This window comes from Camelus dromedarius, chromosome X (assembly GCF_036321535.1).
Source record: "Camelus dromedarius isolate mCamDro1 chromosome X, mCamDro1.pat, whole genome shotgun sequence".
NCBI classification, from domain to species: Eukaryota; Metazoa; Chordata; class Mammalia; order Artiodactyla; family Camelidae; genus Camelus; species Camelus dromedarius.
In genome coordinates, this window is record NC_087472.1 from 22,170,902 (window position 1) to 22,184,728 (window position 13,827).

Sequence of the window (13,827 nt, forward strand, 5' to 3'; positions counted from 1 at the left end):
TCTCTGTGTAGAGGTGAGGGAGAGACTACAGGAAGACAGAAATCCAGAGGAACTAAGGGTGTCACAAGAGAGGCAGTCACATGGTTTGAAGAAAGGATTCTGCCATATTAATGGCTTTTTCTCAGCTGCCTTCCCCATATAGGCCCCAGCAGCATGGGACCGTGGTACCAGCCCCTGGGAAGTGTAGTCCCGCCCCCCCAATCCCCACTTATTGCCAGACTAGTCTGTCTTCTATAGCGCCTCTGAAATGTTGATGAATAATTTTTTTCCTTCTCATTACACTATTCTTCCCGAACCCACTCCACAGTGCCAGAGGCTGAATCCGTGGCCTCCACCATGCTGTGCTGATGATCAGATGTGATAGATAACAGGCTGCCTGGGAAATGGTAGTGGGTCCACTCTGCTTATTTAACTGAACCTCAGCTGTCACAGTACCAGGCAGAGTGTACTGTCAGGGCTCAGCATTCTCGGCGCCAGCCCCTGAGTAGCCCTTTCTTCCCCATATTTAATTATATGAAAAAGAGTAGGCTTCCGTGCATTATAGTCTGCTTCCATGAGAGGATGTCTAGGGTTGGTTGCCACTGTATTTGCCAGTTCCTTGTGCATTTGGAGAGCAGCTCAACTCTGTGGGGTGAAACGTCTGCCTTCTCATAAACCGACTGCAAGTTCCAGGATTCTGTTACAGTGTGCTGCTGTCAGGAAGAAACCTTGCCTTGTTACTCTGAACAAGGAGCCACGTACAAAAATACCCCAACACACAGCCATTCTCATTAAAGTCAGTTGGAATTTTGGACAAGTCTTAAGTATAAATTATAACTTTATTAGCTCATAGAGCTTTCTCAGGAGAAAATAAATGTAATAAAAATTAGAGGGAACTTACTAAGTGGCTGCCTTGTTGCTATTTGCTATGACTCGGGGAAAAAAGTAATATAATTGTGGGGTTTGCAGCCAGTGCACTTTTTTGTTGCGGGCTAGAGAGCAATTCAGAGAGCAGATATGAGGAGGTGAAGAGGATGTCTCATTGCCACTGCACTGAGAACTATTTAATTGATACTTTATATAAGCATTTCCTGCCAGAGTTGGGAGGATCTTTAACTGTTACTGAGAGGGGGAGAGCAGGCTCCAAATGCGTCGGAGGTCACCAGGGCACACTACTTATTTGCAAAAGTGCACAATCACCTTCTGGAAAAGAGATTCTAGGGGAGCACACCGGGCTTAAAATATATGAAGGACAGACCCTGACAGTGGTAGAGGAGGAGATGACGGCTTGAAGGGAACTTGTCATCATTATCATTGTGATTATTCATTAACCAAGACTTTTAAATGTTGGCAAGAGAAGCAAAAACTGTGTTATTCTACACACCAGTGTAGCCCTCACTGTGTTCTCTCACCCCTGGATTTTTCCAACATGAGATACAGTGCTCTCTTTGGCTTTGGGGTTTGATTCCCCAATTTGGACTGATCAATTACAATCTTGAAAGAATGCACTTCAGAATCATAGAGTGAAAATGCTAGAGGAGGATTATAAGAATTATCTAGTACAGCAGTCTTTGATTTGAGGTCAGACTTTAGGAGGTCAGTGGACCCACTAGAATTGTATACAGAATTTTGTGTGCATATGCATTTTTCTAGGAGGAAGATCCATCACTTTTATCAAATTCATAACAAAAGATTCCCTGACCCAAAAGGGTCTAAGAACCATGAATTCTGGTCCATCCTCATCTTCCTCCTTTGTTACCGATGAAGAGCGTGACTCCCAGAGATGGGAGATCATTTGCCTGCGACTACACAGCTAGTTAATGGCAGACCTAAGAATTTAAGTTTTTTCTGACTAGGTCTAAAACCAACTCTGTCCACTATGCCAGAGTTGTTTTAGCAAGCTCCGGGGCCATGATAAGATATATCAAGGAGATTGTAGACAGCAATGATTTGTGCCACACCTGTAACCCAAACTAAATTACCTTTGAGATGGTTTTTTATCACTGAAATTCTGTGTTTCTATCCCTCTTAATAGAGAACAGCATTGACACAGATGATCCCAAACTAATTTCCCTTTAGAAATCATTTCCATTTTATGATGAGTCTTTCCCACTCCCCATTAATCTCCCTTGCTAATAACACTTGGTTAGGGCTAATACTAAAATGAGTTTGCATTCCATGAGTCTTCACCAGCTGATGCCAGGGTAGAAGGGCATCCCCATTAGGACCAGCTACATAATTTGCAGGGCCCGGTGTTAAATGAAAATACCTAACCTCTTGTTAAAAACGTACTAAGGATTTCAAGACAGTGACAGCAGAGGATTAAGCCGAGTAGGGGGCCCTTCTAAGCATGGGCCCCTGTGCGGCTACACAGGTCACACACCAGTGAAGACAGTCCTGATCCCTATTAAAGCTTTGATGGAGCGGGGGACAAAAAGAAGTTACCTTGTGGTTTAAAATTGGCCACAGATGATCCCCCAAATTAGCGAGTTGTATATTCATAATCATGAAGACTTTTTGGCTTATCTGTGCATGCGCTCACACACACACACACATGCACACGCACACATGCACACACAAATCTGTTGAACTAAAATTACCATCTTTTCCCTTCACCTAATGCCAAAATCCCAGACTCGTCTGCTTGAATTTTTCCTCTTAGGGCCTATTTTGCTGGCATTGTTTAAGCACACATTTTCATTACCAGTTTTCATAACCAGATGACAAAAGGAAAAAGGAATGAGTTCTCCAGGGGCACCTGAAGAGTCAGGTAGAGGCAGGTACTCGAAAGCAATGGCAGACGACCAGCAAGGGATATTTTCAGCTGCCAGAAAGGGGGTCTGCAGTGTAATGAGCCAATACTCTCAGGCTTGGAACATACTGAGGACAGAAAGTGTTTTAAATTCAAGAAGCAGAACTCTGGGGTTCTAACAGGTAAGCAGGCTTACCAGCTGAGAAAATGACTGAGACTTGGTATACTTGAGTTCTACATATTTCAGTAGAGCCGAGGCACCCAAGCTGTCACATTTCGCACTTCCCATTTTAGAGGCATACTGGGGTTCCCAGTTTTATGCACAACATCTGTGCTTCGTCAGAGTTGAAGCCAGAATGCTGGGTGATGTCCCATTGGTTAGCTACACGCCGAAACCAAAATCTCTTGTGCACAGAGTGGAATTTACACCTGCAGTGCATGTAGAACTCTAAGCAAATTCAGACTTCGCGGCAAACCAAAGGCCAGTTAGCATGGGAGCAAATATAAATTGGTAGAATCGATTTTTATTTGCCTCATGTGTAGTCAGTTGTTGTATAAGTGACCCAGTACTCTGAAGCCAGCTTCCTAAGTGCGTTTTGCGCTCTGGAGACATCAGAAACCATCCCTCCCTGCGTTTCTCCTACCAAGGTAAAGAAAGAAATTCTGTCACCACAGCTTAAACCTTCACAGAGCTTATTTCTTCAGTTTTACAACACACCTCCTACTCCAAAGCCCATACTCCAGCTTAATGTTCATGAATATCTGGTGCATACCTAATGACAGCCTCAGTAGCTCACTTTTTCATGTATTTACCCAGTATGCACTGACTGGCCGCTTTGGGATGCCCGATGCTGGGCTAGGTGCTGTGCTGCAGTACGGCCGGTGAAAGGCATTTGCAGTCAGATTTCAACCCCAGTCAGAATTCAGTAGCAAATGCATTATCCACAGAATTGCCAACCAGTGCAAAAATGAAGCAAATCTCTTAAAATTTTCTAATGTGTTATTAACTCTTCGTTTGCAGTGTCTGTGGGATATGAATATGAAATGTGCCCTGACTTAATTCTCTGGGAGAAAAGGACAGTTATCTTACAAGGTTTTGAGATGGATGCTTCTAACCTAGGAGGCTGGTCATTGAACAAGCATCATATTTTGAATCCTCAAAGTGGTAAGCACATTTTAAAATATTTATTAATACTGTTTTCCTAATGCTGTGTGTGTGTGTGTGTGTGTGTGTGTGTGTATTACATAGTCATTGCAGAAAATTTGGAAAAGTGCCAGGAAAAAAATTACTTCTAAGTCCACCACTCAGAGATGACCGCATTATATTTCTTTTCAAAAGCAATGATCTGATTTCAAATTAGTGCTAGTAGAGTGAGACTTCTTTGTCACAAAATTATATAAAACTGGGTTTTAAGAATCATCTACCGTTATTGCTCTATCTCTAGTGATTAGCCAGTCTATCTGACATTGTAACCAACTTTTAAAAAGTGGAATAATAATTGCCATATTTCATGCGATCTAACAGATCATCGATTATAAGTACACCATTATTTTATGGAAAATGTTGCCGGTTAAACTATGACATGCACTGATTGCAAGATACATACTTATTCCAGAGATGTGAAAATGGGAAGCCTTACACCTTAGAATTAATGACTTATCTATGTGATCCAGTTTTCAAAGGCTTTAGTGAACTCTGTCCTATTTTAAACACAACCCCGCAGTGTGGCCTTAACCCCATTGAAAAGATCAAGAATCTGAGGCTTAGAGAGTCATGTGACTTTCCCCTATGGCTCACAGTTAGTAAGTGGCTCGAGCCATGTGCTCTTTCTCTACACCAGTTGTTCATCCACATAAATGTCAGAATACGCAGTAAGAAGCCAGGGACAGAGTAAAGGGTCAGTAATGGGTAAAAGAGGAAAAGAGGTAGGAGGGTCACAGGGGAAGAAGTGAAAGAATCTGGGGAAAGAGTCCAGCCCTGGACTTCACTTACTTTTAAGCCTCCTAATTCCTGGACTTAGGAAAAGATGAAAAAGCAGTGAGAATCAGGACACTCCTTTTGGACCGCTTTTCCTGCTATCACGTTCTCCTAGTTTGTAATTTAAATGTTAAATAGATTGGGACCACAGGTGGCCCCTGAGCCCATGCTTCCTTCTCTCAGACAAACTGATTTTGCCACCCTGGTTATATAAATGCTTCATCTAAGTTCCGTCACCTCCTCTTGCTGGGAAACCAATCATTGGCGTTTCCATCCAGCATCATTTGAACTGTTATGTTTTCACTGTGAAATCATTTCTTTTCCTCTAAGAGGCAGATTCTGACCAGCCTTGAGTGGAATGTGTACTTTAGGTTATTTCTCCAAGACTGGGGATGTGAATGTATTGAGGCAGCTACATCCTTCCACCTGACTCTCCTTGTATGCATCTTACCTTTGTGAAACAGCTGGCTAAGGACCGGGTATCTTGTGAGGCCATGAACTGAGCAAGGCTGAGATCCATTTCATAACCACATCTGTGGGCTTATTCATTTGCACCAGAGTTCAATCAGCCAAGCCAACCAGCCACAGAGGCTGGGAAATTTTGACTGGGTTTGCTTCAAGCAGAGAATGAGACCGCTTCCCATAGTCCTAGCATGGGACCCTGAAGGTGCAGGAGTCTGTTGCAGTCTGCCCCCTTTACACCTCCTTCTCCCCTTTCAAAGGAGATTCTAAATTCCATTTCCAACTGTTTGTTTTTTTAAGAGCAAAAATTCAGGCACAGATACGAAATGCCAACTTTTTTTTCTGTTGTCAAAAGGAGAATCACAGTTTTAAAAGTACAAAAATGAAAGGGCAGATGCCACTTATTAAATTATTAGGTTTTTTGTTTTGATTTGAAAGAGTTTGACATTTTAAGCAGCCATTTCTTTTCCACTCACTTTTATTGGCTTGTATGGATTGTCTCTTTCAAATGCCTGTCATTGACATTAAACATAAAGTGGAAATGACCTCAATCGAGCTAGCCCCCAGCTGTGTGTACCCCATCTTATATCCTCTTACCGTTTGCTTTACCAGGCTTAAAAATTCAAAACAGAGGGGAGCCATTCAGAAAGTTGGCTTTGGGGGACCCTGATTTCCACAAATGTGTTCTTTCCACCCTAATTCACCAGTAATTCTTTTTTAGGTAATAGGTACCAAGTTATTTCTAAGAATCTTTTTAGCTTTATTGAAGTATAATTTATACACCATAAAATTCACCCATTTTAAGTGTACACTTCAATGATTTTTATAAATTATAGAGTTCTGCAACCATCACCACCACACAGTTTTAGAGTATTTTTATCACCCCAAAAGATCTCTTGTGCTCACCCCAACCCCACTAAATCTACTTCCTGTCTCTTTCTGAGAATTTTATCATGAGAAAGAAACCTTAGTTGAGATAGAGCTTTAAAAAGGAAGAGTTGTGCATTTTATCATCTCATTTGTAGGCACATTGTAGTTCTAACCAAGAACTGGTCACACTTGACAGGAAACAGATCTGAAGCCAACTCTGCCACTGCCTTTCAGCCTGCCCTTGGACACGAACACCTCTCTTGGGACATTTACGAAGTCTAAATCCCACCCGCAAAGGCAGCCTTCTAGTAGCAGGACTGATAAGTGTGAAGGAGCAGCGTTGAGAGGACCAATTAGAAAGCAATGCTTTTTTCCCCCTCAGGTCATATAGTCTTTTCTGACTGATTAAGGCAGAAGAAGCTAACTCTTTAGGCACCCCGCTTTTTTGATCTGAGACAGATAGCAGATTAGAAACAAGAATCTGTCTTCCCCCAATTTCCTCTCACTGGTTAAAAAGACACCTGTAATTAGATTGGATGTCTGCTGCCATTCAATTCTTCAGTTTTTCTTTGGCTCCAGAATCATTATTCAGCGGCTAGTTTCTAGTAGGCAATGTTTTCAGACCATTTGTCATTTCAGTTGCAGCAGTTATATTTACCTGACAATTAACCATTGTTTGTGGAGCATTGTTTCCAAATATTATGCCTGATATGTAGAGGTGGCTCCTGCTTTCACTGAGATTAAAAAAAAAAAAACCCAGAAACTTGTTTTTTTTCAATATTATTCCTTCACAGTACATCTTTTTGGTGATTACCGTGAGTACATATTTATCCCTTTTAAGATAAATCAGTTCTTTAAAATTATGACAAATGAAAATGTGTACATGAATCATCTATTAAAGAGCTAAGCTATTTGTTATAGTATATTTTTATATCAAACATATCCCCTAGTGTGCCCTGCCAGCTGAGTGTTTAAAATTATTAGAAAGAACAATCAGGGTTCTAATTGGGTATTGTCATCCATCTGAAATGGATAAAGAATTTCCTTTAACTTAGCCTGCAAGATAGGCCAGTAGTTTGTCAGCAAATGGTTTTACTGGGAGGGGAAGTAAATTTCCATTGATCACACTGGCACGTCTCCCAGTTTGTGTTTATATTCTCTCAGTTAAGTCCTAAGAGAAATATGTATGGTGTCCCTTGTTGTTCATAAGCCTGAAAAATGGTTTCTTCTTTGAAATCAGCATAAAGCACCACCCACTGGCTTCCAAGGGGAATTTCTATTTCAAACTTACTTATAAGCTTCAAAAGAAGTTCTAAGCAAGGTAGCAGGAGGGTATGAGTAGTGTGTTCAAAGGTGTGCTTAACTTATTACACAACAGACTTGGCTTTGGGGCAGAGAAAAGGAAAACCTGGGAACGAAAATGTGCAGTAGGGCCCCTCAGGTGGGGTTTGTTGACTGTTAACAAGACCACCCCCACCCTCCTTAGCAAGAAGTTGGCCTTCATAGATAATGTGTGTAGTCTCAGGATCATTTGATTCTGTTTTCAAAATGAGCATGTGTGGCAGAATAAACTGGAAGGGAGGCAGCAGTAATTGATCAAGATTTCCAGGAACATAAACAAAATATTTTCAAAGCAACCTTTTGCTGAAGAATTGGTGTTAAATCATTGTCGCTAGATGGTATGCCCTGGTTCTATGTAATGGAAGGTTAAACAGATTCTTGAAACAACAAAAACACCCTTCAAAATGATCTATTTTTGCAGGGCAATACAAAAGGGGTTTGCCCATTTTTGTTTTGATTGCTTCAGCTTTAAGCAGGAATGGTAATTTCAGTACACAGGCACTTTAGTACCTTGCATGAAAGCAAGACATCAATTGTTGAGATGTAATCAGAAAGTACATTGCCTTATGTTTTATTTCCTTTAATCATTCTTCTTCTTTGATGGAGTGCTGGGCTTTCTAATAGAAAAGGGGAGTTTTAGAATTGCAGGCTTAGAAGAATGTTTTAGAATAGCCATCTTTAGTTTTTAAATTGCCAGGAGCCTGGTAATAACATGTCATTTTGAAGGTAATTGTTAACTATACCATTATATTGATATAAAAAAAATGGAGATCTATCTGTGAAAATAGATGTTAATAGCAAATCTGGTATTTCCAAGCCAATAATTGGAAATATTTTTTGAATGATATACCCTGTAGTGCATTGCTGAAATACTGACATGCTAAACAGTTGGTTTCCTCATTTATTAGAGAACATATCATAGTCTCATTGGTAGGATATTCAGTTAGTGATCATCAGGAGATTTCTTTTCAATGATGTGGTGCAACTGTCATGCCGGTTCTCATTCACTTTCTCCAAGTTCATTTAAATTGCGATATTGATCACACTGCAATTAAGTGTTTTTTGGGAAATGAAATTTTGTCCTTTTAATCTGACTTAATTAACTATTCTAAATCTTAAGGAATTTCTTTACTGCCTAATAAAGTTATTAATAAAATTAATAAGAAAGTAGTGAGCCTCAAGAACTCTATCTCATGGCCCTTCAGTAAAAGACCAGTTTGTTAGGACATAAGCTCATAGCTGCTCCTGCAGGTCATATGTTGAAAAAATAGCCAGAAATCACTTTGGGAGGGAAAGTAAAATTACTTTAGATTTGAAATCCAAAGGCTATAGGAGCGTGGGATTTCTGTTTAGTGGAAGGTCTCTTCCAAGGGCATATTTGGTACCATGATTTTGTACATGTTTTACCCTCTTACTTATTCTTGCCAGCAATGTTCCTATTTCAGAGTGATCAGTAGTTTCTGTTGTAGGAATGTGGGACACAGTCGGAAGAAAACCGAGGAAGACATTTCAGGAAATGTTTAGGGACAGTAACAGGCAGTCGGAGGAGATAGATAGCAGGGGTCATGGGAGAAAAAATAGCTGCATTCATTCATTTGCTGTCAGTTCCTTCAGCCTGACACATTAGCATGCCTTCTCACCACGTGGATGTTTTACCTGCCCTGGCTCATTCTGGGCAGATGAGCTATTTAGCACAGCAGTACTTGTTCCTTGGGTTTTCGGCCCAGGCTCAGCAGGTTTGCAAAATCATTGGGATTTGGACAAGGAAACGAGAGACTTGGAGCGTATTTTCAACATTTACTGAGCATTTCTAATGACTTGGCCACAGGGATTGGCACAAAAATGCAGAAAGGAGTAAGACAGAGAGTCTGCCTTCAAGGAACTCATGTTCTAATGGGGAAGATACAGAAGTAATAGAAACTGTATTATATACAATGTGGCAAGTGTTCCAGTCGAGCTATGGAAACACACTATGCACACACAGAGGAAGGAGTCACTAATTCTGCCTGGACAGGGCATTGGGGAAGAACTGAGCTGAGGTTGGGAGGATAGGTAAGAGTTCCCCAAGCAAGCAAGATGAGGAGGGCATTCAGGACAGAGGGACTAGACAAGTACAAAAGCAGAGCGGAGTGAAAGCACGTGAAAGGAATTGTAGATAGTTTGCTGTAGCCGAATCTCAGGATACAAATGAGAGGGCAATGAGAAGGGAGACTGAGGAAGGAGGCAAGAGGCAAATCATGAAGGACTTCGTACGCCTTAATAATAAGGAACATGCCCCTTATCCCATCAGGGATATGGAGCTATTGGAAGGTATAGAGCCAGAGGTTGGAAAAATCTCTACAGCAGGTTTGTGGACAATGGATTGAAGATGAGTATGCATAGAGACCAGGAGACCAAAAAGTTAAGAAAAACTGAACTAAAGTGGTAGTAGAAATGGAGACCATGAAACTGGTTCAACATATTTTAGGAGGCAGGCTCAATGGGGGTTTAGTAATGAATTCGATTTAGAGAATGAGGAAAAGAAGAGCAACAGTGGTGCCCACATTTCCAACTTGGAAATACACGCATGTTGATACCACTCATAAGATCAGTAGGGAACGCAGGAGGAAGGGCAGGGTTTGGTAAGGAATGCAGAAAAATAATGAGTTCAGTTTTAAACTTGTTGAGTTTGAGGTACTCTGGGGGCATCCAAGCAAAGAGATCTAGTAGGAAATTGCATATCAGGTGAGACCTCTGGACAGGAGAAAGTTTCAGCATAGTGAGGTGGGAGTTAAAGCCGTGAGAATGGATGAGATCGCCCAAAGAAAATGACTGCAGAGTATTTTCCAGCATTTTCATAAGTCAGTATCTCTATTTCCTGCACTGATGATAGTGAGATATGGTCCAAAAGAGTGGAAAATTCAAGTCCCTTCCTTATATCTTTGAAGTGCATTCTAGCAATATGATTTCTTTTCTTTTCACAGAAGTAGATTACCTTCCTGATTGTGTTTTGCTAAGGTTAATAATAAAATTGACTGATACTCCCTTTTCAGGAACCAGTTGCATAGTGAGGGTAGTTTGAAGTCAGACAGTTGTGTGCCATGCATGAGAAAAAAGTCAACCAGAGATGGAAAATCAGCCACAGATGATTCACAAAGTCCCAAATGAGCAGGAGATCATTAAGACTTAGTCAGTCATCAAATGCTTTATTGAGGCATTTAAAATCAGCATTAAAAGGACTGGGTATATCGCCTCACTTCACAGATGGACAGACTGAGGAAAGGTGTTATGCTGCCGTTTGTTGTAGCTGTGCAGTTAAATAAAATCTGGGGTGATGTGCTTCATTCTCAAGTTCTTTTGTGGCAGGCTAGTGCTCCTTCCTGCTTTGAATAATGAGAGAGAAATTAAAATATTGCTAAGAATATTGTGTGGTAATTTTTTTATTGAGGTATAGTCAGTTCACAAAGTTGTGCTAATTTCTGGTTTACCACATAATGTTTCAGTTACATATATATTCATTTTCATATTCATTTTCACTATAGGCTGTTACAAGATATTGAATATAGTTCCCTGTGCTATACAGTATGACCTTGTTCATCTATTTTTTATATAGTACTTAGTATCTGCAAATCTCAAATTCCCAATTTATCCCTTCACCCTCCCCTTTCCACCCTGGTAAGCATAAGTTTGTTTTCCATGTCTGTGAGTCTCTTTCTGTTTTGTAAATAAGTTCATTTGTGTCATTTTTTTAGATTCCACAAAAAAGTAATATTATATGGTATTTTTCTTTCTCTGACTTTACTTAGTATAATGACCTCCAGATCCATCCATGTTGCTGTAAATGGCATTATTTTATTCTTTTTTATGGCTAAGTAGTATTCCTTTGTATATATGTATGTGTGGTGATTTTTTAAATTCTTTTTTCTTGGATCTAGGAATCATACATAAAGGGAATGGAGAAAATATGTTCATTTCCCAGCAACCTCCAGTCATATCAACCATAATGGGTAATGGACACCAACGGAGTGTAGCCTGCACCAACTGCAATGGCCCCGCCCATAACAACAAACTCTTCGCTCCTGTTGCCTTAGCTTCTGGCCCTGATGGTAGTGTGTATGTTGGTGACTTCAATTTTGTAAGGCGAATATTTCCCTCGGGAAACTCCGTTAGTATTTTGGAATTAAGGTAAGTCTCCTCTAATCTCTGTGTTTGCTTAGTGGATAAGGAAAAGGCAAGAATAAGATAACATGAAGAGACAAGGCATTGCCAGAAGGAGCCAAAAGGCACTTGCCCATATTGTAATACGGAGCTTAGATGCAGGAATAGGGACAAAGACATAGATCAACAGGCCTCCTCCGACTTGAAGGAACCTTTGAGCACTGCTTTGGAGAAACAGGAAGTGTTGACATCCCTGTATGTGTGGCCTTCCCTGGGTGCATTCCTGTCACTGACGTGGATCTCAGTACTTCCGAGTGCTCAGGTAAGTCACTCAACCCTTGCTCTGGCCACTAGGAAGACTGATCAAAAATCTCTAGTATTCATTCTAGCAGACAGAGATATTGTCAGATCCAAAAGGCTAAATTTTCTAAGTTCTCCAGGTCCAATCTTTGGAAGTGGTCAGTTCATTAAAAGGAAAATGGTAGTCTGAGTTTGCGTGGCATGATAAAGGAAGAAGAATTAGTTTTTTATCCTTAAAAGCTCTAATCCATTGGGGAAAAAATGATTAAAGCATTTATCTTTAGACATTCTTACTCTGCTTTAGGGATTTTCTTGAGAGTACAAAGTATTTTTGACACCTTTTGAAAGGAACTCGCGTTTTGGTATTGCATAATCTGAAATTACACAAAGATAACAACTAAATAGACCATGGCGTATTCAGCTTTATTTCTCCCTTTCTAAGGATCTAAGACACAAATTTATGTCCCCTGGAGTCCTAGAAAATGAAAGCATCCATGCCCATCCCAGTATGGATAGACAAACCTGTTTCCTTTCCCCTGGGTAAACTGGTAGAGCATTTCTTCTAATTGGTTATGACAGCTTTATCCCTGACACATGCCTTCAGGATCTTAGGCTGAAAGTTTCCCTATGTCCCAGAAGATTTTGATGCCACTCTATAAGCTATCCCATAAAACAATTGTTGCCTTAGACATTACCTCATTAACGTGAAAAGTAGTGACCAAAAATATTGGCTGGGACAACAGAGACATTGATGCAGCAACTTATAACAGTTGGGACCAGTCAAAGCACATGAAAAGTCTTGGATCATTCTCATTTAACACCTATATTCATACAAAGATAGAAATTTGAATGTATAAGGACATTCCTTGAAATTTTTTAGATTCTTGAGCTTTGCTTTGCAATCTACCTCCCTTTTCTCAGACTGAATTAGTCCTTCATACCTAGCTGGGGAAATCTACTCCCAAGTCCCCATCCATTTTTCACATTAATTCACTCCAGTTTTAATACATTTCTTAATTATAATTGCAAACGCTGTCATAGAGAAGAAAGCTGTTAAATCCCTTGACTGATAAAAAGAAATAGACTGTAAAGTTAAGATTTTATAAAGATAAAGCACATCTAGAAAGTCTAAAAAGGTACTAATTCATAATACCCTGCCCTAATCAAATGTTCATGTACCTCAGGATGTCACACCTCACGGGGATTTGTCATTACCAGCAGTATATCCGTCTGTGCACCTAGTTACTGGAAAGTCAACGAGGAAGACCGAGATGGTTGTATGCCTGGATTTGGAAATGTTTTATACAGTGTTCTACGTTGTTCTCAAAATCCTAGGGATGCTCTGTCTACATGATGCCAAATGTGGATGGAGCACTGAGCAATTCGTTCACCATCTGAATGTTTCCAGGCATGCAGATACTGGCCGTCAGATAGACAGAGATCTCTATATTTCTCAAAGGAAAAAAACCATAGGATTATCTATAAAAACAAAAAAATAATAATATTACTATAAAGAAAACCCAGCTAAATTTAGTCCTATCCCTGGTAATTTAAATGCAAATTTACCTAAGGTGGAACAATTGTCATTCATAGGTGAGATTCTCCCTTGGTCAAGGATTCTTAACAGTTCACAAATTTGCATTTTAGTCCAAAGTACCTCATGACCTTCAGCACAAAGTCATTTGAAGAATAAAATAGAGTAACTTGGACCCTAATGGCAAAGTGATTTTCTCAGTATAAAGAAACATTTGTTTCTGACAGAGTGAAGTCTTTTCCAATCCCTCTGTTCCTTCTTACTCCTACAACACTGTTTTCTCTCAGTGTCGCAGCTCTCAGACACCTAGCCAAGCACACCCCAGGAGCTCACACACCCAGGCTCTCACTCAGCCTGACTCTCCCTAGCTGGCTCTTCTGAGCTGATAGCCTTTAGAGCAGTTCTTCCTATTTTTTTTTTTTTTTTGTAATTCTCAGAACCTTTTTGAGAATCTATTGAATGTTATGGGCCTAC

The 13,827-nt window shown here is 40.2% G+C and overlaps 1 protein-coding gene across 4 annotated transcripts in view; it reads left to right on the forward strand.

The window, feature by feature from the left end:
- TENM1 (teneurin transmembrane protein 1) overlaps nt 1-13,827 on the forward strand; it is a 701,438-nt gene that overhangs the window by 582,033 nt on the left and 105,578 nt on the right. For all 4 annotated transcript variants that reach the window (XM_031445499.2, XM_064482772.1, XM_064482770.1 and 1 more), the window contains 2 exons: nt 3,753-3,896; nt 11,297-11,546. In XM_031445499.2, the coding sequence (XP_031301359.1) occupies nt 3,753-3,896; nt 11,297-11,546 (394 nt within the window). The remainder of the gene's footprint in view (nt 1-3,752; nt 3,897-11,296; nt 11,547-13,827) is intronic.